This window comes from Hippocampus zosterae, chromosome 5 (assembly GCF_025434085.1).
Source record: "Hippocampus zosterae strain Florida chromosome 5, ASM2543408v3, whole genome shotgun sequence".
Classification (NCBI taxonomy): Eukaryota; Metazoa; Chordata; class Actinopteri; order Syngnathiformes; family Syngnathidae; genus Hippocampus; species Hippocampus zosterae.
This window is the reverse complement of record NC_067455.1, coordinates 4,990,237-5,017,288: the sequence shown is the minus strand read 5'-3', so window position 1 is coordinate 5,017,288 and position 27,052 is coordinate 4,990,237. Positions and strand designations below refer to the sequence as shown.

At 47.7% G+C, this 27,052-nt stretch overlaps 2 protein-coding genes across 2 annotated transcripts in view; one reads left to right on the top strand and one right to left on the bottom strand.

Annotated features, from left to right (window-relative positions):
* The window catches only part of ca14 (carbonic anhydrase XIV), a 159,703-nt gene that overhangs the window by 93,400 nt on the left and 39,251 nt on the right, over positions 1 to 27,052 (bottom strand). The window lies entirely within an intron of this gene.
* Positions 1,716 to 23,548, top strand: LOC127600543 (ADAMTS-like protein 4). The gene is made up of 5 exons (XM_052065204.1): positions 1,716 to 2,104; positions 3,813 to 3,876; positions 7,399 to 7,925; positions 8,623 to 9,205; positions 23,322 to 23,548. Exons 1-5 carry the CDS (start codon positions 2,082 to 2,084, stop codon positions 23,466 to 23,468), a joined length of 1,344 nt encoding a protein of 447 aa, XP_051921164.1. The 5' UTR covers positions 1,716 to 2,081; the 3' UTR covers positions 23,469 to 23,548.

The window sequence follows — 27,052 nt, the reverse complement described above, 5'->3', positions numbered from 1 at the left end:
GACACTTATGTCATCCCTTCATCACGCCTCTCCTCTGCCCCACACATGCAGTTATGCTCGCAATTATACAGACAATCGTCATGGACATAAATAATATCCCGTAATCCAACCCCCCCTCCCAGGGCCCTCCATTGCTCGAAATAGCCGATTGAAGTCCTCCCGGCGCGTATTTTGAGAGCATTTACGGCACTTCATTTTAAAAAGGGACTATATCATACGATCTGCAGTTCACTCAAAGGCACATATATGATTTGATATCACGCTCGGCCCAATTCCGTGCAATTTTTTGATGATATAGGATTTGGGGATGGTTCCTCACTTTGTAGAAAGGTGAGGAAAGTCGTATTCTCGGACTGGGGGGAGGACTCTTGCTTTGAGAGGAGGAATGAGCTGGAATTACGCTCGGAGATAGCCGACTGGAGGAAACCACCACTTTCCCCAAACTAATCAACTTATCTGACAATATACATCAATAATCAGGTCATAAGATGCGTTTTATCAAATGGAGCGACAGACATCGCTTTTTGTAGGCACAAAAAGCAGGACCTAAGAAGATCTGACATCCAGGACAGACCACGTAAGATGACTAGCAAGCACGTATTCTGCGGCTAACTGAGTCACTTGCAGTAGCTGAGCTCGACTCTTCTTTGTTTGTTTGTTTAACTGTTGTACTGCCCCCGGTGGCCTCAATGTTCACACCAAAAGCAGCTGCAATTAATTTGAAGAGGGGTCGGGGGGGGGGGGGTGAAATTGTACTCCTCCATTTTCTGGCATACGTACTACTTACTCATCGAGCGTGGACTCCCTCTAGTGGTCACTTGCCAAGTACGCTTCAGTTATATTTAACTTTGAATTGTACTCGGAGAGCCAATGGGGAAAGGTGATATTAAAAATGTTTACAAGCGTGGTCGTGGCCTGACTTGAACTCGTATCGCGAGATCCGCATCTCGCATACTGTACACGCGTTGTTGACGTGTGTAGAGTGTCCATTTTGAATTCGAGGCGGTCGGCCAAGTTGACTCGATTACTGGTCGGTGCGGATGATTTAGTGCAGCTGCTAGCATGTCTTTGCTAACATCCAAAGATGATTTATATGACGGCAGTTGGATCGACAGTGCTCAGGAAAATGCTCAAGATTTAGGAAGTGGCATTCTTGGCCCTAACTGGGATTTTTTTTTTTTGTACACAACTAAATTCTCATGGTCAGTTCTTACAGTTTGAAGTGTTTTGGGGAGTCATCGCCTGGAAGAAGAAGCAAACTGTCAATCTCAGTGCATCAGCTCAGCCCATCAGTAAATAATCAGCGACAAAAGTGTTTTTTCATCGAGCTATGCTAGCGACTTAGTGTCAGATTCGGTTTAGTATTTTGTTTTCTGAAACGGGAACTATAAATAATAACGTATGCAGGGTTGGCGCTATGCTGGAGCTATGGGGGGCGGGGAGCGGGGTGTGGGGGGGGGCTCTTGTCCCACCAGAAATCAGTATATCCTCAGTTAAAACCAAGCAGCCTTTTATTTAATTTTGTAAAGTATTTGGATAATTTGTTTTCTCAACCAAATGTATGGGTCAAGCACCCCTTTAGCCGCAGGAGAAAGGGGAAAAAATGGCTGGATCCGTCCTTGAACGCATGGTAAAAATCCGTCTTGCGCAAAGTTTAAAAACGATCGAAAAAAACCTGATGTGGAAGGGAAAAAAAATAGTTTAGCGTCGAGAATAGGTTTGGCGAAAGTGTGTTGTTAACCATCCAGGAAAAAGAAGGGGGGTAAAAAGTTTTTTTTTAGGAAAGGTGTAGGGAGGGCGGGTGAAGTGGTCCGGTCGAGTGTGTGCGTTCGGCTCGGAGGGGGGGGGGGGGGCGACGACGACGGGAGACCTTCCCACTTTGCACGTTGGCGGGCGAGCAGGCAGGCAGAACAGTGACAGGAGGAAACGAGAGTGAAGAAGCAACGACAACAAGTTGGACACTTGACGCATTGTTTGCTTGCCCCCCTCCACCCCCCCAAAACCCCACCACCGCTCCTCACACGCACCGATAATCGATCCCCAAACTGGACTGATCTTCGCCGGCGGAGTCTGTGTGGAGCATGCGGCTCGCTTCTGTCTTCAGGTACGCAAACTTAACTTACATTCTTGGGTTGCCATTAAAATGGACGCCATTGAAGTTGCCAGCGAGATGGTTGGAACAATGTGTCACAGAAACGCCAAAGCTCGTCGCGGGAGGTCTTTACTTCGGCCTCGGTGGCTCTCTTGTGCCGCGGACCCTTTTGTCAGTCGCTCGTTGTGCGTGCGTGTCTTTTTTTTGGGGGGGGGGGGGGCGGTGTACAGGCTGCGAAAGGGAGGCAGATAGCGGTGTACCACATCGGTAATTAGCCGGACTGGAGTGCGGCTTGCGGGCTGGACGCCGCGGTGATGCTCGCGGTTGTTTTTTGTTTTTTTTTTGGGGGGGGGGGCGGCCTCGCTCGCTCGCAGAAAGAAGACAGAAGTTCTTGAATGGGACTGAGGCGTTTAGTGGCATGTCACCACTCGGCTGAGATGTTTGCCACAATTGCTTGTCCCGCAATATTTAGCATCTCGTCTCTGTCCGGGAATCCTTTTCAAAATAGTTGTTGAACTCGGCGTGCTTTGCAAGTGACGGAAAGGACCCAAAAGTAGCAAAACCACGTTGCGGTAGCAATAAGTCAATCAAGAAAGTCGAGGAGGCCAAATTGGCTTCATGGCAGGGCAACTGCTTGGAAGGAGACACAAAATCTGCTACCAAAAAAAAAAGAGGATATTTTAACGTCGTTTGAAAAACGTCAAACCACCTTCAAATAAACTCACTTTTGCATTTATTCCCCAAAGAAATAAAGTGCCGCCTTGAGTTATGTGGCTGCCATTTTCCCAAAATGAACTTGACTCCATTCTAGGAGGCTTTTTTCCTGACTTTTTTTTCAGTTTTGTGCTAAACCTGACTGCTATTCGGAACTCTTCCTATTTTGCTACCGCGCGTCATTGAAGTTCTGGTAATATTTTGATGATCCCAAAATTTGAGCGTTGTCTTGGTGGGCCGGGAACAGCTCGAGTAAACGTGTTTGGAAAATTTCAAGTGTGTTTGAAGATGTTGTTGGCCTTAGATGTGTTTCTTTAAGATGAGGCTTCTGTCTTGCCACCTTACAACGTACAGTAGCCTGAAATTGTCACAAATATTTCCCGGAAATTCCCGCAGTTCTTTCAATGTTGCTTTGGGCCTCCTGACAGCCTCCCTGGACATTTTTTTTTGTTTTTGACGGATGGCCAGTTCTTTGTATTGTCACATTTGTTGAAACTCATTTTGCAAGTTAACCCTTTCACGGCTACAACAGCGGCGCTTCAGAAATGTCAAAACTTCCCCATCAAATGCAATTCTCCAACGTAAGCCGCTTTGTTTCTCTGGCAAACCGCGAATAAAAGAAACTTGACAGCGCGGGGGTGAAGTTAAGCCGTTTGACCGATTGTGCAAGCTAGCGCGCGTGCGTGCGTGCGCGCGTAGCACATCCACAGGCTGTATAGGGTTGCGGAGAAAGGCATGCGAAGGGAAAACATGCTTGCTGTCGAAAGCCATTCGTTTGTTAGCACCTCGCGGGATTTTTCCCACACTGATGTCGATGATGTTTATGCGCGGATGGAAAATCAACTCGAGTTTAGCCCGCCCGCCACCTGCGTCGGGCCATCATGACTAAAAACGAAACACATTGACGTCGGCGTCATCCCATGAAGAGCCCTGTCAGCCAATTTTTTTAATTTTATTTTTTTGTCTTTTCTTAAAGCTTCCGCGTCTGCTCTTCTTCCCCTTGCAGGCTGTTTGTGCTGTGGGCTTTTGTGGAGGTCGCGACCTCTGTGACCAAGCCGGCCAAGAGGAAGGTGAGTCATGAGCTCCTCACACACTGCTTTCATTGACTTCTTTCTGGCGAGGTGAAAGGTGAAGCCATCAAACCGGGTGCTTCACACTTGTTTCGCCATCCCATAACGGTCAAAGCAGGGGGGCTTGAAGGCCTTGCACGCCCGTCGGTGTGACCCAGAGTCACTGTGGCGGAAAAACGGTGACCCCTGGCGTTCTTGTCGTGAAAAATTTTGTTTTGAATCACACTCAACTTGGCCAAATTGTCAACAAAGAAGCAAATCGTCGTCTTATAATTGTGGAGAGAAAGAAAACAAGACTTTTTGGCTCCATTCATCGACTGCAGTCAGATGAATGGACAGAGACAGAGACTCTCCGCGCTTTGCTTTTTCAACCGCAGCTATGTGTGAACTTATAAAAGTGTTATTGCAAAATGACTCCACGTCTCGGGTGTAAATTCAAACTTGTCGTTTCGTTATATATCACCGCCTGCGATATTCAGTACGCTTTGCGTTGACCTGTCAAATGTTGAAATATAACATAATTGGAGCATAACTTGGATCCTTTGCTTAACTGGAGCGTCCTGTCCTGTTAATTTGTCGCATGTGATCCTGTAGCAACCAGGAAGTGGCCCACTAATAAACAATTGACAAGGCCAAAAATGGCGCTCCGCTTTTGTTTGAGTGCTCAGATTTTGGCATGGAAGTCGCGATGAATCTGTTCCGTCTTGGCCCAGAATTTCAATTCCTTTGGCATCCAATTGATGCCAAACATTGTCGAGTTTCATTCCAGAGGACTTTGTAGTTTTTAGCCTCACATCACCAACAAATGTTTGAGCAACACATGCAGACAGAAAATATAATAGTACTCGCATGCATATCTTCTTTGTCCTCGGCAAAGAATAACCAATATGAGAAGTTGCCATTGACTGTATTTGTATTATACTGCCCCCTACATGGCCTAGGCGAGCACAACATGAGGAGCAGCATAATGACCATTGAATTGACGCAAAAAGTCTGACATTTAATTCTATTTATGATGTCATGACCTTTTTTTTTTTTAATTTTAAGATAAACAATATTTCACAGTGCTGATTTTTCCTCATGAAAATCCTCATTTCAAAAATGTTTATTCTTTTTTTTGTTTGTTTTGTTTGGTAATGGGGGTAAACTGAAACGGATTAATCGTATTGCCACATATTTCAATGGGGAAAGACGACTTGAGATGTGATCAATACATTATTAGAGGTGTAACAATTAATCGATTGTCCACTAATTGGTTATCATTCATTCATTCATTTTCCGAACGGCTTTTATCCTATTGATAAAATATTGTGATATTTATTATCACAAGAAATGATAATTATTTTTTTTACACACAATGACCGGTTTCGATTAATTAATAATCCATATATAATTAATTATAGTTAATTGATTAATTAATTAATTGTCCAAATGGTCAAAATTTCATCTTCTTTTACCAAACTTTTGTTGAAACCTCAGCTCGGACATTTTAGTTGTCTTTTTTGGGCCACTTTGAAGTCTGGCCCTTCACAAAGTGTATCGCCGCCGTCGCCGCCGCCCACGCAAGCCAGCTCGTGATTTAGCCGACCGTGTGTGACTTTGTGAGTCATTAATCCGTTTTTTCCTATGGTGGGGCCCGTAGCTGTCAAGGAGCCACAGTAACGCCTTTGTGATCATTAGGTTAAAAAAAAGTTGAGCGGTGGGCTGCGGGTCTGGCGGTACAGGGTTGGAGGAGTCGGAGCAGTAGCAAGTAACAGGAGGTCAGTGCCGCCCTCCTTCAGGGTCACCGCGCACTCCTCATTAATGCTCCAGCTATGTGGCAGCTGTGTGTTTGATGTCACTCATTGACACACACACACACGCGCACACACAGTCATTAGGCCTGTCCGCTTTGACCCCCCCTCCCCTTCCATGCCCCTCCTAACTCATTTCTCCTGCTCCTTTCGCTCTCCTTGTCCTCCCTCCCGCCATTTTACCTCGGACCTGTCATTTGCATTCCAGCATGTCTTGACTTTAACGCTATGGAACAGGCTTGGGCGCTAGCGAGAACATTTGACCAAGCACACCGTCGCCCCCTCCCGCCGCCCCCCGCTGCCGCTCCCTAAATGTGTCGTTCGGCCCTCGGAGTTCTCGGCGAAAGCGCACACGTGTGCAAAGTGTTTACACGCACATATTGACACATTTGACAGGCTTTGAGCGAGCAACGAAGTGGAGAATTCCCAATTTGCTGAATGGAAACTTTTGTGCGCTCATTTTTTAATAATTAAAAAAAAAAATTTGCTGTTGTGCAAAGCAGGCCAGCGAGCGACTTGTTACAAGATGTCTTTTATCATTTGGCGCCGCAGAAGAAAGAGAGCAAAGGCCGGCCGGTCTTTGCTCGCTCCCTACACGTCATAACACACGACGCGCACCCGCACCCGCACACCCACACACCCGCGCTTGCCTCCCGCCGTCCATCTGCTGTCAAGCTGCGTGCTTGGCAGGTGACTCAATCCCCTCCGATCTCGCGCGGATTGAGGATTTACATTTTGGCGTGAGAAGGAAGGAAACTCGTGAGCCTTGAGGATCATGCCCGGACATAAGTATTGGGACAGCTGGCCTCTTGCCCTCCTAACCGCTTCCACACGTCTGGAAAGATGTGGAAATTTCTCCTTTAGGTAGTTTTTCACACTAAACGCATCCATTTGAATGAGCTTAGGGTTGCGACTTGTTGAAAATAATTGGCAGAAAAGTAAAGCAAGCAAAATCCGGACTTTTTGAAGCCTTTAAAACAGCCACATAGCTTAGCTTAATGCTAACAAGAGTGTATAACCACATTGACATGCTCACGATTCCACATACTCGCCGACTCGTCCTGTCCTGCATTCTGACTCTTGCGATCACAAAATGTTTCGGACCAAATTTAAACTTTAAACTGCCTGTTGCGTTAATTTCTCTGCTCTATTTCGCCCGGACTCTGCTGTTGCTTAAAAATAAATAACATGCTTGAATGCAATAAAAAAGGCAATATTTACTTGTTTGTACATCAACTCAGGATGCCGATCGCACCGGCTAGCGGGGGGTACACGCATGATTCAATCAGTTTCTTCTTTGGTAGTTGCTTCACGTCGTTCCTTTTCACTGCTGTTGATAAAGCACCCCATAGTGGCGCAACGCTGCAACTGCAGTTAAAATACGAAGCTGCTGCGGAGGGACATCACTTGCTCTGATTGCGCAACGAGTGTCGACAGTGGAATTCCGGTGTTTTGTAAAAATCTTGGGGCCAACGCTAGCTGTTGTTAGCATAATGACGACGTTGCAAAAATGATTTCTGACAGGCCAAGGAAGAAGCCTTAGGGTGTAAACGCAGGAATTCATTGAATTATCACTGTGGCTTCTGTGGCTCCGCCCACATCCCCAACATCCTGAAAGTCGGATCCCTCGAAGACTCAATTGTCCATCGGGGTTAATGCGAGTACAAAAAGTTGTTTGCTTGTTGTTGATTCACAATAATGTTTCATTGAGACGTCTCGTTTGTGTTAGGTACCCGGACGGAGGTCCAGGCAAGTGTTGGAGGCGGAGCCTGTGGAAGGGGTGTGGTCTGTGTGGGCGGAGTGGTCCTCTTGCTCCCAGTCATGTGGAGTGGGTGTGTCGCAGAGAAGCAGGAAGTGTCTGCCGCCTCCGCCCAGCCCGCCCTCCGTCTCCTACCCGTCAACCAACTGGGGCGGGTATCTCCCGGGCGGCGGTGGCGGCGGGCATCCCTTCCACCCTTCCCGTCAACTCCCACCCAATCGCCGGGCACCCGATCCCAACCAGGGGCTGTCGCTTTACCGGAATACCCCGCCAGGAAGCGACCGTCCGGCGGCGGCTTTCTACCAAGCGGAGTACCCCGCCACCGGTGGTAACCGCGTGTCCGTGTACCGGCCGCCTTACCGCGCGGCCTCGCGTGCCTACGAGCAGCAGCAGCAGCGCAGCGTGAGGAGGCCCGGGGGCCCCACGGCGCTGCGGGCGGGCGCAGGAGGCGGCAGGAGGTCGGCCGGCGCCGCTCGAGAGGGTTTTCCTGTCAGGAGGTGAGCCGACACATTTTTTTTGGGGTGCTTTTTTTGGGGGTGGGGGGAGTGCTTTCCAGACCAGGACAGATGCGTACTAGACTTAATGCGAAATCTGACCATTGCGAGGTTGTCTGCAAAGTGACTTGCAGGAAATAAAATTAGCATGGCTTGCATAAGGCATCAGTCTTGGAGGATGGAATTTATCATCTTCCTGTCTGACTTAATGTCTTCCAAAACGAGCAACGGGGCACTCGGGAAAAGTGTTTGAAAACTCAGTGTGTAAACACTGTGACCATGATGGTTTTGTAACTGCGGTCAAAAGGATTTACTTTATAAAGACCTGCTTGGACTTTAGTTTTGGCATTACGGAGCGTTTGTTACGCTCTGGGTCATTAAAGCATCGCAAGTTAAACCGATGCCCTGCTCAGACATTGAATTATGTTACAACTGTGTTATTACTTTCTTACTTGGGGATGTGAGTCAGGTCAGACTTCAGCTCCCAGTTTTTCTTCATCTTCTTTGATGATGAAGTAGTAGCGCTGCACTACTACTACTGATATCGCTAATATTGGAAACTTTTCTTCGAGGATAAAGAATCTATGCATGTGTTATTCCACCATTTAGAACAAAAGTTTGGAAAATCAAGACAACGATGCTGACGTTGGCTTCATGACTTCATTTTTGGGACGTGGATGTTCTTGTGTGCGTCTTGTAGGTCTTCAGCCATCCGTCCGGGTCAGTTTGGCTACGGAAAAGTCCCCTTCTCTTTGCCTTTGCACCGGCCTAGTCGCCAGGCTCGTCACACGGCCAACGGCACCACCTGGGATACGCCGGCGCCCAAACTGTCCGCCGATGAAGAGGAAGAGGACGCGACCAGCGCCGCTCCCGCCACGACTGCCACGCCCCAATCGCCTGCCAAAAGCGAGCACAGGAGGGTCCGAGTGCCACCCTCTCCTCCTCACTTCCTGACGCATTCTCCCTCTTCATCAGTCCCGGCCGGTCACCGCCACTTCGACTGGCGCACTGTCACGGCTCCGCCGCCGCCCGGCTCGCTTCCCTCGCGGCCGGGCGCCGCCTCGTTTGCCTACGCCTCCCCTCTTCACCGGCCCATGCACAGGGAAAGGACGGCCCACCCGGGATTCGGAGCCCAGGTGCCACAAGCTGGCAACGCGTATCCGCTTCAGCACCCCCACGGACCACACGTGGGGGACGAGGCGGGTCTCGGAGGACGGAGGACAACAGCGCACAACTACCAATGCGCCGGTCCCAAGCAGGAATATCGCAGGTGCTTCTCACAGGTAAGATGTCAAACCTCATCACAGGTGCCATTGACGCCCTACCCGACGATGAATGTCTCTCAATTGTTTTGATACCGGCTTTGGCACTGAAAGAGTCATCAGTACGGCACTAATATCTGTTTCTCTTTGCTGAGGAAAAAGAATGTCTAACTGTAGGTACTGCTATATTGCCTGTGTGTTGTCAAAGGGGTATGGCGCTACACTGATGCTACATAGCATGAGCATGAGGCCTTTCGGCACCAGAGGGTTTTCGATAAATATTCAATTCTGATGTCATTATTTCAAAAGGTGGTCGTTTGAAAATGGTTCTGAGATGAAGGCGGACGGTAAATGTTGCTTGGTGCAATTTTGCTACTTTGACACTGAAAGGGTTAACATAGCAGATTCAAAGACGGCACTATGATCCATCCATCCATCCATCCATCATCTACCGCTTATCCGGGGCCGGGTCGCGGGGGCAACAGCTTTAGCAGGGAAGCCCAGACTTCCCTCTCCCTAGCTACTTCTTCCAGTTCTCCCCGGGGGATCCCGAGACGTTCCCAGGCCAGCCAGGTGACATAGTTTCTCCAGCGTGTCCTGGGTCTTCCCGGGGTCTCCTCCCGGTGGGACATGACGGGAACACCTCACCGGGGAGGCGCTCAGGAGGCATCCGAACCAGATGCCCAAGCCACCTCATCTGGCTCCTCTCGATGTGGAGGAGAAGCGGCTCGACTCTGAGCCCCTCCCGGATGACCGAGCTTCTCACCTTATCTCTAAGGGAGAGCCCGGACACCCTGCGGAGAAAACTCATTTCAGCCGCTTGTATCCGGGATCTCGTTCTTTCGGTCACGACCCATAGCTCGTGACCATAGATGAGGGTTGGGACGTAGATCGACCGGTAAATTGAGAGCTTCGCCCTTTGGCTCAGCTCCTTCTTCACCACGACAGACCGATACAACGGTCAGTTTGTTTTAAATGTCTATTATGTATATTTGCGGTTGTTGTTGTTGCTTCAGAGAATGTTTCAATTGGGAGGGGCATGAAAATACTGTAGCTCGAAGCCTCGAACGGCAGCTTGCTATCTGCCAAAGTGCTACTATGACGAAATGAGTCAAAGCAAAGCAAAGCACAGCCCAAAAAAAATCTTTCAAATGTTTTCGTATGACGGCTCTTACCGTGAAAATGTCGTCAGTCGGGCCACTCGTATCTCAAGGTACCACTGTATTTGCAAAAAATTCGACGTGACCTTTTTCTACCTTCAAGCTCCTCAACGCGCACGTGTGTGTGTCAGCTAAAGTCCCGATTACCATAAATGAGGGCAGAGTGTTGAAGGCCGGTGGCATCCAACAGAGAACATGAAGGTCAACAGAGTGTTTTTGGGAGGCTTCCATCATTCCCTAGCGCCAACACTGGCCTTGTTGTCTATGAGCACTGACATGGAACCGATGAAGCGTGTGTGTGTGTCAGAGATTTTCTCGGACAAAGTTAAAGAAACGACTCGGCACACAGGAAAATTGTCTTCAATATCGGCGGGAGCGGACCTCTGAGAGCGAACGACGGTTGTTGCTCCGCGATCACACTCAAAGTCCCGTCTCCGCGAGTTCCACATTTTATTGTAACATATGCAAAATACAAGAAAAACACTGCCCCCAATATTTGCACCTCAGTAGTGATTGGTTACCTGTTTTTCAACCTCGAACCACCAGTACATTGGCGCCTTTTCTGGCTGGTCTACATCGAATTAGCATGCTGTAGACTTTGCGGATGGTCAATGTCGTCTGGGCGCGACGGGTGTTCTCAACTCGTCTTTTGTTGCTCAACCGCTGTTCCCGAATTATTCATTCCCCTTTTGTGACCGAGTTTCGCCTTCTCCCACCTATATTGACGTGCTAATCGTGGACTTCAACAGCCCTCCGGCCAGGTGGCCGGCGCCTTTGTGTGTAGGCATTTGGGGGTGCTGGATATGCACCCAAACGCTTCGATGTGCCCAAATAAATGAAACTTTAAACATGATACATTTTTGCTCATAGATTCTTCTAACAGTGTGTGATTGCGTGTGCGTGTGTGTGTCAGGATGAAGCCCAGAATACACACATCTGCTTTGGAGGCTTTGCTCATGATGGCACAGTAATGGTTGGTAGTAGCCTGCTGTGCTGTCCTGTATGGAAGCTGGATGGGTTATGGGGGGGGGGGGGGGGGGGTTATTGTGAGCGGGGGGGGTGTTGACTGGCCAGGCAGGTGACGAAAGCCAAGCTAAGCTCGCCGTGGCTGCGGTTTCGCCGAGACAAGAATGCCACGCTTGGGAGCTCCCGCAATTAAAAGTGACATTTAGAGAGGACCAAAAGCCTTCGAGGAGGTCCGCTGGATGCCTGAATAATGTCCGACTCAACCACCCACAAGTCCAAGGACAAACGTAACCGTTTATCAGGCATGCGAACCGTATTTGGTAAGCGGTGAACCATGAAAGTGGTTGAGAGGAGCACATTTTAACTTCTGCTGTTGCTGTAATGACAAATTTGCAGTCTATTTTTTTGGAGAGGGGGAGAGGTGGTCGAGGAACACTTGGAGGTAAAATGTGCAAAACATATTTTTGGGGGAAAAAAAATCATGCCACCTCCAACCAGCCATCTGCTTACCTGGGTTGGGTCACGGGGAAGCAACTTAAGCAGAAAAGCCCACACTTCCCTTTCCCCAGCCACTTCACCCTGCTCTTCCGGAGGGGTTTTGAACTCCTCCCAGGGCAGTTGGTGTGTCCTGGGTCATTCCCGCGGCGACCTGCCAGTGGGACATGCCCGGAACACCTCACCAGGGAGGCGTCATAAGCAGATGCCCGAGCCACCTCATCTCCTGGATGACTGAGGTTCTCGCCCTATCCTCAGCACCCTACTCAGTCAACTAATTTCAGCCACTTTGTAACCGCTGGCCTGTTGTGAAGCTCTTGCTTTTTTTTTCCCTTCATTGTTGACTCATGGCTTCATGAGCCGATTATCTGATCATGAGGAGTGATCATTCCCACTGGCAGGCCTCACTTATACGAATTTGCATAATTCTACAGGGAGGTGACGACGAATTGATTCGAATTGTTGTCATTCCGCCTCAAGTTAAAGCTGAACGGTTGCATTTTTGAGCATATCTTGTTGGTTTCTCTTCAAAGCCATTGTTGGGGGAGTTTGGCGCTCAACCGATGACAAATCGTGTTCCCGTCCCAATACTTTTGGAGCGGACTGTCGGTCGCAATGGCTTCTCGTTTTGTTTCTAAATCATAAAAACAAGATTTTTTTTTTCTCCGATAGTAATTATAAGTCACCTTGGCTGCAACTGCCCTTGAAACGCATCCAATGCATTTTTGAAACACAGAAAAAAAACCCGAAAAAAAATCCCGCTCCTCTTCCCGCCACCGATTGAAGCCGCGCGTAGTCTCTGACTTCATTCATCCAATCGCTGCCGCAGCACGTTGCGACCGACACCCAGGCGCAACTCGACCCTTGTAAAGCTTTTTCTTGGAAACGCGACGAGAGCGCTTTAACCCTCGGGCTCGCTCTTTAGCAAACTCTTCTTTCGATTTCCACCGTGATCGATCCTGACGCGAGGCGCAAATGCAATCAAGGGGCAGGAAAATGATCCTCTCCGATTTGATCGCAGGGACGAAAATAGTGGCGCGCACGCATGAAGCCAGTGCAGCCGATAAGCGAAAGTGGGCTCTCCAAACGGCACGCTCGGGCTCTTGACTTACTCTGTCTATAATTTGACAGCAACCACCCCCCCCCACCCCCCCACCCCCCGGCCCGCCTTGCTCCTGCTCTCCTCTTGGATAGGCCCCATCACCAAATGCGTTTGTTCTCTGGCAGCGGCTCTAATCGCTGTCCTGTGACGCCTGAGCGCCGCCCAGCATATTTGGGACCGCTTTAGCCTCGGCACAAGTCTCGTTTTGTTCCGGCCTGGCTGGTTCACATTTGGGCTGGGGTACGCCTGCTTTGCAGCTCAGTAGATCCCAAAAGGAAGGAAGTAATATCTTGGAGATGGCAGAGGGACAATTTGGTGGCAGAAAGTCCATCGTAACTTTGGTCCCTGTGTGAGGCGGGGAGGGCGGGGGGGGGGGGGGGCACACAAATGATTTGAGGATTGGTGCCCATTTCGCGGTGTTGATGTGCCTCCACCATGTCGAGACCTTTGTGTGTAATGAGTGCACCGCATATCAAGAGGGAGGAAAGGAGCTGTTTGGATTGGCCAAGTCTGTTCTGACCACACCCACAACGGTGTGGACCTCCTTCTGACAGCTATGCCGGCCTATAGGCATCTTCGAAATGATCAAAATTGCATTACTCGGCGCAGAATGATCCCACGCGCCCAGCTTGTTTTAACAGCGGTCACAAAAATTACATCCCGTTGCCTTCCATTGCTTTTCCATTATTTCAGTTTTCAAAAAATGTTTTTGAACAAAACTGAAATGCCCTCCTTGTGACGAACTTTGGAGGCCGGCATTAGTCGCCCCTTCCCATAGATGTGAGAACTCCGGCAACTTAAATATTGTAACATCCTGTTAGCAAGTTAGCTATGCCCTCTTTACGCATTTTCCCGTCAGATTGTGCATTGGTGGCATCTCTTTAGAGTGCCTCGTTGTTAGCTTGCGCTTGTTATGGAGAGGAGGTGGGAGAGCTATTTATTTATTTTTCAGGGGGAGGAAAAGTAATTCAGTCGTCAGAAATATAAATTAAGTACAGACCGCTGAAAAAAAATCGACGTGAGTACAGTAAACGATCGTGCTGCCCAGCATATTGTGCCTGCGCACGTGTGCGTGTTGGCGAGTGAAGGCGAGCGACTCTAACATTGATTATTTCTGTGTGTCATAACACAGCCCGACATGAGTGTGACTGCCGGTGTTTTTTTTTTTTGCTTTTACGGTGAAAATGGAAATGAGGTGCGTGTTCAGTGTCAGACTGCGAGGGGGGGGGCGACTCGGTCGGTAGCAGCGAGAGGGGGTTCTGTTTTGGGGAGGAGGTGATGAGTTCAGGGCCGTGCAGCAGCGTGAAGTGCAAATGAAGATGGCAGCATTAGCTTGTGGGGGTTGGGGGGGGGGCGGGGTTCGACTTGCAAGAAAACGATTAAGAGTGCGGAGGAGTGAGGGAGGGAGTTGTCCTTCAGTCGGAGCGACATGGTTTCATTTAAAGTACACACACACACAAGAGGCAAGGGTAGGCAGCTTTGATCGGTCACTGTGTTTCGCAGCATTCCCCCCCAAAAAAGCGTGTAAGACATTTAAAAAGTAAAGAAACCAAAGTCCATCTGAAAAACATTTGGAGAATCTGATTTGAAAAAAAATGCTTTAAAAGAATCACCGGTGTGAAAAGGAACATCATCCGTTTGTATTTTCGATTGAAAAGCATAGACTTGACTTCTGCCGGTTTCGCAGCACAACACCTAAATGCTGCTTCACCGTGTTTGCTTTCAACTCTGGTTCTCCACGAATGGACCCGAGTCTGCAGACCTGATGGCCCGACTTGGTTTGTATTCAATCGACATTTGTCTTTCTCGTGGAAAACAAAACCTTCTCTTGGCAAAACTGCAAATTAATGTCGCGGCAAGGAAATCTGCCCTTATGAGATTGTTTGACAGCAATTGAAAAATTTTTCGACGGGTTCCAGATGTTTGAATTTCAATTGAAGATGCCTGCACTTTTGGTGGGGGAAGTTAAAACGGCGGGAGAGAGAAGCGGGTCAGTCGCAACGGAATGCGAGTGTGCGCCAGAAGAAAGGGAAAAGTGCCTGCGAGACGGACCTGTGTGTGAGTGTGTGAGTGTGTGAGCGTGTGTGCGTTAGGACCTCGTGTCAGAAGCGCGGGGGGAAGGAAAAGGTGGAATTTGAGAAGCAGCCAGCTGAAAAAGAAGAAATCAGCAGCAGCAGCAGCAGATATATCGTTTCAACACTCCGGGTCCTCGTAAAAAGCCGAAGATTCCACTTAGACAACCGTGCGCTCGACCCTCCTCGCGGAGCGAATATGCGCCTTCACGCCGACCTAAGGCGCTAAGAACACGCTCGCCATGGCCTCCATCTCCTGATGATGTCATGAGCGGGGCGTTGCCACACAGGAAACGCGTTATTCGGCGGGTGCGTGCACAAAGTGAGCGACGGAACAATCCGCAGTGGGTTGAATCATGAGCTCCCGTGTGGCGTGAGTGAGGGCGGCGTCTTTCTTTCAACGTTTTATCAGCAGCCGTTTTCTTTTTCGGTTTATTAGCGCTCCGGCCGAGTAAAAAGGAAAAAGTTCTGGCCAACATGTGTTTTCATTGAAAAGTGAAACAACGTTACAAAGGGGCATGATGCCTTTTTTTTTGTGTGTGTGGGGGTGGGGGGGGGGGGGGTTGTTTTGTTTTGTTTCAAGGAAGGAGGTTTACAAAAAACACGGTGATTCTGCGCCTATTTACAGTTCACTATTCACTAATTACGCAAATTATTTTCGGTTTAGTTTTTTTTCCCTTCTGTGGAATACGTGACAAGTTGTGTTTTTTTTCTTCCTTCTCGTTGTAGAAACTACAATGTCAAACGTTACAAAAAAAAATCTCTCGACAATTACTCGTCATCTTTTTAAAATTGCCACGCGACGTCCACTTAGCTCAATGCAAACAAACAAGGCGGAACACCGTTTACATGCTAACGGTTGCTATGGGTAGTCGCAGTTTGAAAAGCTACGGATGTTGGAACACAAACTGTGGAGCAACACATGTAGATGGATAAAATAGCAACACACACGCAGGCATATATTCTTTATCCTCCACTGTGAGCGCATCTCGCTGACTCACTTTCAGGAGACAAAGGCGTCAAAAGTTCTATTCTTCTTTGTTTGTGTCTGCAAATCTGCAGTATGACGCTGCTTCGCGGTAGCTGAGCCAGACACGATGAATCCGATTACGGCATCGCAATGTGACGCACAAACTGAGTGCTAACACCGAAATGTTTATTTTGAATTAAAGTAATTGCCATTCGTTTCAATGGCGAGTTTGAGTGTTTTGGGTTGCACGGAACCAACTTAACTCGTATCTGAAGGGAGGCAATTTAGCAATAGTTTTGGTCATTAAGCTAACAAGCCGTCGACTGTGTAAGCTAACAGTAGTGGCTGCGTTCTTGGGAAAGGCTTCTCGGGCGTGCCGGGATATACTTCTGGGTCTCAGTTGACAGAAGAAATTCTTGTTTATGTGAACGGTTGATTCTTTTTGTAAATAATGTGGAGCGAGACATGCTTGAGGTTGCAACCAACTTGTGACTAACCAGCTGGACCTCTCTGGGCTGCAAAAAAAAGAAGACATTTCCAACGACTTGTTTGAGGAATTGTAAATAAAAGCGCTCGTATGTGCCAGAAGGAAGCATGACGATGAACATGAAGTCGCCGCTGCAAACGAAACAATGTCAGTTTGTTGTCACCCTACATCAGGAACATTCCGTCCACCGCCTCTTACGTTTCCCACCTTACTCCCGCTTATCTCCTTCGTATTATTGTCGTCCTTTCCGTTGTTGCCAAACACGTCCTTGTGTGTCCTTGTGCCTTTTGGGTTGTCTGTGAGCCTCGTATCTGGTTGGCTGCAGGAGGGCAGCTAATTTTTTGGGGGGGGTCAGGGGGGCAGTCAAGGTTGAGGTCTGGCTGCTTCCTGCCATCAAATGCTAATCGCGAACCAAAACAATGCATCTGTGCACACACCCACATCCAGATTACAATAATTAATTAAAAAAAAAACTTGACAAGGCCAAACATGGGGAGGGAAAATGTAAAAAAAAAAAGACCGTTGTCGTGTCCCACCCGCACAATGAGTGATTTCATCTTTCAAGGCAACGCTGCAATTCAGTTTCCGTTTTTCAGGCTCCACAAGCAGTATGTTGTACCGTCTCGCTTTTAAACCATAAAACCATAGTGTGATTGTCAAGGAAGACGCGGGTTGCTCCGAAGTGAGAATAGAGACGGCATGTGGATGTTGCCGCGGTCGCCAACAACGTTTTGAAGACACGGGCCTTACTATGTGGAGTTTGCATGTTCTCCCCGGGCCTCCGTGGGTTTTCTCCGGGTGCTCCGGTTTCCTCCCACATTCCAAAAATATGCATGGCAGGCTAATTGTCACACTCCAAATTGTCCCTCGGTGTGAGTATGAGCGCGGATGGTTGTTCGTCTCTGTGTGCCCTGTGATTGGCTGGCAACCGGTTCAGGGTGTCCCCTGCCTACTGGCTCCAGCACCCCCCTCGACCCTTGTGAGGATAAAGCAGATCGGGAAATGGATAGATAAATGAATAGATGGATGGGTTTAGTAGATAGATATGATGTGGTATACTTTGGATCATGAGATGGTTTCAGTTTAGCTTCAAGACCAAATGCTCTTTTTACACACACACACACACACACACACATGAATTGTAGGGCTTGACCTTGTTCATATTTCAGTTTTGTGTTGCGAAGGTGGGCCGCGTGCGTGTGCGCCTCACATGGCCGTAATGCTTGAGGAATGACCGTGTCAGTCGCTCTTGTAAGAGGTCACATGTCCAGCTGTGCAGGCAAAAACTCACTTGTATGGCGTCAATCTGGATGACGCACCACTGGGACCGTTCCTTTCACACACACACGCACACACACACAAAATTCTCTTGTACAAAACGTATTAGATGTTTCTGGCTTGGGGTTTGTTTTTCACCCGGGAGTGTTTTGTGTGATTAGGACCCGTGTGTGTTTGTATGTGTGCGGTACCGTATGGCTGTGCGTGCGCACGCGCACTTTTTGCACTCCACGTCGAGAAGAAACCCTTTGAGCAGCTGCATTGCACTTTTCTTGCAGCTGTTCTTTGCTTGCATATGTCCTTCACTCATTCTGTCAGCTCAGGCTGGTGTTTTCTTGACAAAGGCTCCTCCACGGTTCTCCGTCACTCGCCGCGGCGGGCCGCCGCTACCGTCGCCTCCGATGGTGCCAGCAACAACAATAGAAAGCTTTCTTTTGATTTAAACACCCCCCAAAAAAGTTGTTATACGGGAATCAAGTGAGCTGACTTTTATTTTAGGAAAAACGAGGACCGAAAATGAAAAAACGAGGACCGAAAATGCATTTGAGTTAAAAAAAAAAAGTAAAAAAACGTGGATCGTTCCATTCAAAAATTTGCCGTCCTGGAATGCAATGGCATGGACTTTTCTGAGAGAGAGGAAAAAAAAAAAGCAAACCCATCGCTTTGATGTCGCTGATGATTGGACGTTCCTCTGAATTGAATTAAATTGATTAGTTGGAGCTTTGTTACGCCTTTTGATGTCTTCAGTTGTATGTCGAATGGATTGGTAATCCCACTGATTGGAACCAAATGGAAGCGTTCCATTCGTCAGTCATACCAAGATAGCTTTATTTCCTGAGGATTTTTTTTTTTTTTTCCCTCCCTCTCTTATGCGATGGAAAAAAAAACAGCAAACCCTCACATGATGTAAAAGACGTGCAGTGAAATGAGGAAGGGAGTTTTTGGGACACGTGTTGGCTTTGAGAGCAGCTCACTCCTTCGTTATTCCAGCAGGCCGAGTTTGCCTGGTGGAATAAATCCCTACTCAAGCAGTTTACGAGTAAAGAAGTTCATTGGTGGCAGCGAGGCAACAATGAGCGATTGTACGAGGGAAGGCGCGTGGAGATGTGAACCTTTTGGACTTTTCAGGTGGCGGGGGGGGGGGGGGGTGGGTGACCTTGACCTCTGGAGGGCAAGGCGACATTCCCGAAGGGGGACCAAAATAAGAGCACCGTTGTCAAGATTATGAACCCGATCGCTGCCGCGCTTGGCCGATTTGTCACGGTTTGTTTTCTGAAAGATGGAGGATTACCTAATTAAGACGATGAACGAGACTTTGTGGATGAGCTTACACGCTCGATGCAAAAAAAAAAAAAAAAAGAAATACAGTGGGGCCTTGACATACAAGTGACCCTCGTTTCCAAGTTTTTCGAGATACGAGCCGTCGTTCGGATGACGTTTGCTTTGGCTTGCGAGAGCGAGACAATTCTTCGGTGGCAGTGATATCAATTTGTCTGACCCGACTAGAAGCGACACTTTGGCACATGGTGAACAATTCATCTCCCCAAAAGACTTCAAAGCATTTTAATGCCACTCCCAGCTGAAGTTAATTGTCAATGTAAACATAAACAACATTTTTTTTTTTTTATTTTGACTTCAAAATGGCGCCGCGAGAGTGGCTGCCTTTCCAGCAGCTCCTATTTTTTTGTTGTTCTACTTCTTCCTTTCATAACTTTGCTGCTGTGAATCTGGAATTTCTCCATTGCGAGACTAATAAAGGTTTTCTTAATCTTAAAACAAAGACAATTATCGGTGATGTCATTCGAACAACGTGGCTTTGTCTTGTGAAAACGTCTGCTTAGCTTAATGCTAACAAACAATGCAAAACTACATTGAGATGCTAACAGTTAGCATCAACAGGCGCAGGTTTAGAAGGAGGGGATGTTTGAACAAGGTTTTCATATAGTTTTGGATTTTTCTTACTTGTTTGGGTTCGTTTTGACAAATTGACTAAATTCATTTAATATTAATGAGTGTTTTTGAGTATTTTTTTTTAGATGTTCGTTTTTTTTTTTTTTTGGTTAGTTTTTAGTTTGTATTACTTCATTTTATTAATTATATATGTATTATTTTTATTATTTTTAAATGACTATTGTCCGCGTGGAGCAATGTACAGTCAGTATAGAGCGCTATGACTCACAGTCATTTATTCTTTAAAAAATATAATATAACAAAATCTGAGTCGAAGAAGTACGTTTATTCTTCTTGGTTTGCGTCTGCTTGTATTCAATGAGGTTACTTTGTAGAGTGCTCCCCCCCATTTAATTTTTTTTATTAGGGGTGTCTCTAATATTCATTCATTCATTCATTCATCTTCCGTACCGCTTGATCCTCACTAGGGTCGCGGGGGGTGCTGGAGCCTATCCCAGCTGTCTCCGGGCAGTAGGCGGGGGACACCCTTAATCGGTTGCCAGCCAATCGCAGGGCACACATAGACGAACAACCATCCACGCTCACACTCATACCTAGGGACAATTTAGAGTGTTCAATCAGCCTGCCATGCATGTTTTTGGAATGTGGGAGGAAACCGGAGCACCCGGAGAAAACCCACGCAGGCCCGGGGAGAACATGCAAACTCCACACAGGGAGGCCGGAGCTGGAATCGAACCTGGTACCTCTGCACTGTGAAGCCGACGTGCTAACCACTGGCCTACCGGGCCGCCTGTCTCTAATATATTCATGACTTTTCCAAGCATTTCAATCGGGAATGGTGAGTTGAGATATGGATGTTGTGTGTTACAAGGGTGGTCACGGAACAAACTGAACTCTTATCTCGAGGCACCACTTACTACATCCAGGAATGTGCCATGCGATGCTAACCAAAAGTGGTCGTCACGGTAACAGTCAGTGTTGACTTTGAGATGAGGCGGTCCCAGCGTGTAAACAAAAGCCGTCTGGTTTGTGTCGCCCGCATGCAAGTTTTCATATATATAATTTTTTTTTTTTTTTTTACAAGATTTGGCACATGAATAAAAGCGGCCGCGAGCGAGACGCCAGCGGTTCATTTCGCCGTCGCCATCTTCTTCCCTCTCCACAATTTCAGACCACGCCACATCTCGTCTCATAACTCCTGAGCGCCTCCATTGAAGCAGTCAAAGTTTCCCTCGCGTGAGCAAAACGTTCGTGATCTTCATGCGGAATTAGCATCCGATGATGAACAACGCAAACGCAGTACAATAACTCATTTGAGACGGATTTACAGTCCCCTCCATCATCACCGTCTCGCAGAGGCACGCTCTCGTTCTGAAATTCGTAGCCGCGGAATTAAGCTCCTCCCACCGCCATGTCAGTCCCCAGACCTCAAGCCCATTGGAAACCCGCGGAGGGGGCCGAAGAGGAGAGTAGCCAATTCCGAGTGTTCCATTAAACAGCCGTGCATGTTTTTGGAATGTGGGAAGAAACCGGAGTACCCGGAGAAAACCCACGCGCAAGGCCATAGTTGAAATGGAACCCGGTACCTCTGCCCTGTAAGGTCGACGCGCTAACCACTGGACCACCGGGCCCCCCCTATTCGCTGATATTTTTCAAGATTTGGGAGAGTTTTTCTGCCCCCCCCCCTCCCCCCGCCCCTATATTTTTACACACACCCCTCTCCAGTGCAATCCCAGCATAGCTGTACATCTGCTCCATTCCACGCGAAAAGCACCTGCTCGTCCTAATCGCGCTCAAAACCCGCCGCGCTTGCGCCAGGGGCCCCCGCCATCGCGGGTCCGCCGCAAAGGAAGCACCCACTTGGAATCGGAGCCCAACTTGTGTTTACATCCCCCGGCGAGTATTTACAGCCATTAACCACCGCAAGCTTTCAAGACTTCAGGTGCCGCTTGTATACTGACCTTCAACCGCCCCCCCCCCCCCCCCCCCCCCCACACACACACACACACGTACACGTACGCACTTGTGTTTCCACTTAACATTTCGGCGCACTCGGGAGCCGCCCACAAATTCGGACTTTGTGCCAGACCGCAAACCACAAACCGTCCTTGTTGATGTCCGTTGGTGCCTTTGCGTTTGTTGCATTTGTAGGGGGGGGGGGCAAGGGGGGGAACGCACATGCACTTGTCCCTTTAGCTTTCATAAATTGCGGTCTCGCAGCTAAAGAGCACGCCGTGTTCGAACCGCAGACATCGTCCTGGTTTTTATCACATTCCGGCGGTATGGCTGCAACAATTCATCCGACAACTCCGGTTGGAGGAATTTCGTGAGATGTGTAAAAAGGCCTGCAAGATGTGAGCCGTCGTTCGGAAAGGGTTTTTTTGGGGGCGGGGGGTCGTACGGTTTCTGTTGCAGCCCCTGAAATGCAATCCATTCATTTGAACCGCCGAAGCCTCATGTGTGATCGTAATGAACGAAGGCTAAAACCAAGGAGATTGTTGGAATTCATTTAGAGTGTTCAATCAGCCTGTCACGCATGTTTTTGGAATGTGGGAGGAAACCGGAGCACCCGGAGAAAACCCGTCACCAATATGCAACATTACACAACACGCAAAAGTAAACTCGGGCGATTAATACATTGTATCCAATAAGGATCTTTCATTCATTCATCTACTGTACCGCTTGATCCTCACTAGGGTCGCGGGGGGTGCTGGAGCCCATCCCAGCTGTCTTCGGGCAGTAGGCTGGGGACACCCTGAATCGGTTGCCAGCCAATCGCAGGGCACACAGAAACGAACAACCACTCGCACTCACACTCACACCTAGGGACAATTTAGAGTGTTCAATCAGCCTGCCACGCATGATTTTGGAATGTGGGAGGAAACCGGAGCACCCGGAGAAAACCCACGCAGGCCCGGGGAGAACATGCAAACTCCACACAGGGAGGCCGGAGCTGGAATCGAACCCGGTACCTCTGCACTGTGAAGCCGACGTGCTAACCACTGGACTACCGGGCCGCCCATTATTTTATTTTATTTTTTTAATTAAAACAAAGAAAAAAACAATATCATCGAGAAGTATCAACATAAGGAAAAGCGGCGTTGAAATTTTAAGTCCCCGGTCCAAACATATCAAATGCAAACCACGTGGCAAATCAAACCGTGACTCGTGTTCGACACACAAATAAAATTCTCCACAAGGATTCCGTAAATTCAAATGATCTGCCGCAGCGGGGATTTCAATGTTAGTATTTCCCCCGATGGCGCAACTTGTGTATCTTGTGCTCGCGTGAGTGCGGCGCGGCGTTTGGCAGTCGAGCGCTTACTTCCCCACGACCGCGAAATGAAGCGCTCACGTCATGCTGTTGAAAGGCAGGTGGAGCGCGCTTGAATGTGGCGAGCGCGCGCACGTGTTTGCTGGAGTCGCTCGCAGTTTGCGGTGGCAAACTCCGAGGCCAAGATGGATTTATGTGCTTGGCCGCTCGCAGAAAATCGATTACTTCCATATGGCGCAGTGCTGCCTGGCTGCCAAAATACTGCGCGCGGACCGAGTGTGTATATGTGTGTTTGTGCTCCATGAGCCGTTTTGTTATTAGCGCCCCCCCCCCCCCGTGATTTTCAAAATTGCCTCTCAAGGGTCCGAACATCCACAACATGGCTGAGCGCTTGTGTTTGAAAGCTGTTTGTTGTCTTTCAGGTGTGCGCCGGAGCCCCGCTGGATTCCAGAGCCGAGCAGTGCGCCGCCTTCAACGCCAAAGAGTTCATGGATCGTCTCTACGACTGGGAGCCTTTCACCGAGGGTGAGGACACACTGAGCGGGCGTCGCCCAACCGTCGGTCTTTAGCTACTACCAAGTAATAACGTTACTATTGAGTTTTACTCCCGACATTCAAAACCGATACACTGTACTCATTACTTTGTCAAAATAGCACCCAAACTATGACCTGGGGGCCATTTTTGGGGGCCATATTTGAGACAAATAGAGTAAGACTAACCCACAGTGGGGAGGGGCACCAGGCCGCACAGATTGATTTGAAGAAAAAGAAAAAACATTTGAGCAAAGTTGAATATGGAATATGCATTAACCCCCCGCCCCCCTCCCAACCCAATGGTTGACGGCCTGTGAAAAATTGGTTCCTAACAGAAAAAAAAAAGGGCTGAGAACACTGCTGGAGGGCGTCCCATTTAAAGTGTGAATTTTGTAGTTCCTGGAACGAATTAAAGGCATTTCCATTCATTTCAAATGGGACGGTTGATTTGAGAGCCGAGTGATTTGAGTTCGGAGCATAGTCAAGGAACGGATTCAACTCTTAACTCAAGGCATCACTGTAATTCTTTTCCTTGTCTTTTCAGTCATAGCTGATTTATTATTTTTGGTAGGTTGCAAGATAAGCAGTGCTGCGAAAACTATTTTATTTTATTTTTTTGCCATTTTTTTCACGTTTTTTTTTTTGTCGTTTCTAAACATTTCAACGTAACTCAAATGTGTGGCCATTTTTTCCACCTGTGGATAAATGTCACTTTTTTTGAGGGGTGGCTGTGGTGTGTGAGCGAGGTGGAGCGACAAGATAGCCAATGGGGCTCCAACTCGTTTTTTACACACACACACACACACACACGCACACACACACACACACACACACACACACACACACACACACACAAAAACCTTCTCCCCTTCTTTTCTGTTCCCCCCTCATTTGTCCAACTTCTCCCTTTCCGTCTGCTTTCATCGCTGCCAAAGTTTCTCCTCCCTGCTTTGACTCAGTTCTCAGCAGATTCCTGCCATATGAGATAAAAGCCGGAGAGAAATAGAGGCAGCGAGAGGGAGGTTGATAGGACGCAAGTGTCCACATGAAGGCGTCGTGGCCTGACCGACTTTTTGTTTTTCTTTGGCTTTCTGAAAGGGTTTGGAATGTAGGACACTGTTAGAAACTTCACTATTGAGGTCGAGATCTGAACATCCAGTTCAAATGCCACGTTTTTGTGATGTCGCCAAAAAAAAAAGTCATTTCGTCATATTTTCCACCATTCTGACCCCCAAATTTGCTTGTATCTTTTCGAGAGTGTGCACTGTTGTTGTATAAACAACTGAAACAATGTTTTTGCACAAGTGTCCACACATTTTCTCATGTTTTGGTGTGCATAAGCGGGAGAGTTGCAAAATGTATCGCTAATCATGCGTAAAGTTGTTGAATTCGTCTCTGCGTGACGCAAAGCTTTTCATCTGTCGACTCCTGTTAATAGTTTCACATGCGCCGTAGCCCCTCGACAATGCAATTGATTGAGCCAAAGTGGGGCGTTACATTCCAGCACATTCCGTCACATCCGACTGTTGCGTTTTGGTCTCCCTTGGATGTCTATGCGTGAACATTTCTGTCCACATATGTCTCCGCTCCCATCCGTCTCTTTGCACGCAGCGCCTCTGCGTTCTTCGTCGATATGTTCGGGCCCAACAAGCATGGCAAAGTTGACTCGTCGTCTGGCGGAATTGCTAATTGCCAAAATTTTAAATGATCAAAATGATGATCAGGTATTCCTCTGTGTGACTATTGTGAAGAAGAACGCTTTCAACAGCTGCAAGAAAGCAATGTCAGGAAAAGCCTCCTAGAGCAGCTGGAACTCTATTTTAGTTGAATCGGAGGCCCTTTCGTGACAAATGGCGGCAGGTGTGTGCTGACATCCGCTTCAACGTGAGCTGGTTCATTATAGACAGCCATATTCCCAGCTGTGAGGGTGTGCACACTTCTGCAATGACTTTAATGCGGTATGCTTGTGCAGGTTAGAGCTCACGTTCATTTTGGTAAAAAAATATCATGGGGTGTGCGGACTTTTTCTATGCACTGCAGATGATCATCAGTTGATGTCCACTGGCCATAACGAGCTTCATGGCTCGTTTGATTCTGAGACAAACGATTGTTGAATAATTTATTTATGAATTTAGAGTGATATAAATAGAATTTGGGGAGGAAACAAACAAACAAACGCCTCCTCAAAGAAACTGTAATCTTTGATCAAACAGTGCCGGAAAATATTTCCAAATATTCCCTGAAAATAAATGGAAATTACCCCCCCCCCCCACCTCCATCCTCTCCTCCACCTCCCAGAGTGGCGAAGAACTACAACAACTAATACATGATTGATATAAATTTGGAGAACTGAAACTTTTAGGGATTTTTGTTCACTTTTTCCAAATGTTACGAGACTCCAAATTTCTTCATAATATAAATTTAACTCGTTTTTACTTGCGTACTTTGTGAGATTTTCCTTGACGTCTCATTTCAAATAGAACATGTCGATTGTGAGATAAAGCATCCTAGGAAAAATTGCCTCGCGTTAATTTTTCATTTTTTCTGTCATTTGGAGAAAAAACAAAATCCTTCACGTCGGACAACGAGGCACTCGAAAGCAGCCTACTTGCATGAATAATATCGATTTTCTGAAATAATTGGTTATTCAATTCTACTTCATTATGAAAAATAAAATCCTTCACGTCGGACAACGAGGCACTCTAAAGCAGCCTACTTGCATGAATAATATCGATTTTCTGAAATAATTGGTTATTCAATTCTACTTCATTATGAAAAATAAAATCCTTCACGTCGGACAACGAGGCACTCTAAAGCAGCCTACTTGCATAAATATTGATTTTCTGAAATAATTGGTTATTCAATTCTACTTCATTATGAAAAATACAATCAAAGAGGAGAATGTATTATGTTCTAATCAATTTTGCGTATTTTCCATAAACATTTAAATTACCGAGATTTTTAATATTAATCTCTGTCTCCTGTTTTGTATATGAAGCGAAATGGTCTTCTGAAAAGTTCCCCCCGCAGTGACTCCTTCGACCACGATCCACTCTGGCTTTTGTCATTCAGCGAGGCGAACGTAGAAAGAAAGTCAGCAGTGAAGAAAAACACAACCGCCCTCAAACGGGAAGCTACACGGCCAATCGTACGCGTTTGATTACGCCGGAGACAACGAGCCCGCAGTTCGCTTCCACTCTTCGCGTCCTTGCACATGACGTCAGCTTTGACGCGCTCAACTTGAGCGTGTTCACTTCAGTCCACACCCATTGGATGGCCACCAAATTTTTTGCGCAACTCCAAATATCCAAAATAGGGCAATTTGCAGGACTTGACCGACAAGGACGAGAACGTTGGTTCTCTGTGCTCGAGTCCAGTTTGAGACGTGCCCTCTTTTCAAAACAATTTTGCCATAACCGAACTCCCGGCAGCCATTTTGCCTGTTGCCAGTCGGATCAATATTTACAACGCGATGCCCAATGCCGAGGCCTCCCAACGCATCTGAAATGCGCTCAAAAGTCCCTCTGTAAGCGCCGCACGTGCAGGTGTTTTTTTTTTTTGGTTTCAATTTCTCCGGCTTCAACCCCCCCCCCGCCCAGCCTCCCCTCCCATCACTTCC

What these genes read in the sequence shown, in the direction of transcription:
- LOC127600543 (XM_052065204.1), top strand. Translation starts at nt 2,082, where the DNA reads ATGCGGCTCGCTTCTGTCTTCAG. An exon ending in CCAAGCCGGCCAAGAGGAAG is followed by an intron (nt 3,877 to 7,398) that starts GTGAGTCATGAG and finishes CGTTTGTGTTAG; the next exon opens with GTACCCGGACGGAGGTCCAG. An exon ending in GAGGGTTTTCCTGTCAGGAG is followed by an intron (nt 7,926 to 8,622) that starts GTGAGCCGACAC and finishes TGCGTCTTGTAG; the next exon opens with GTCTTCAGCCATCCGTCCGG.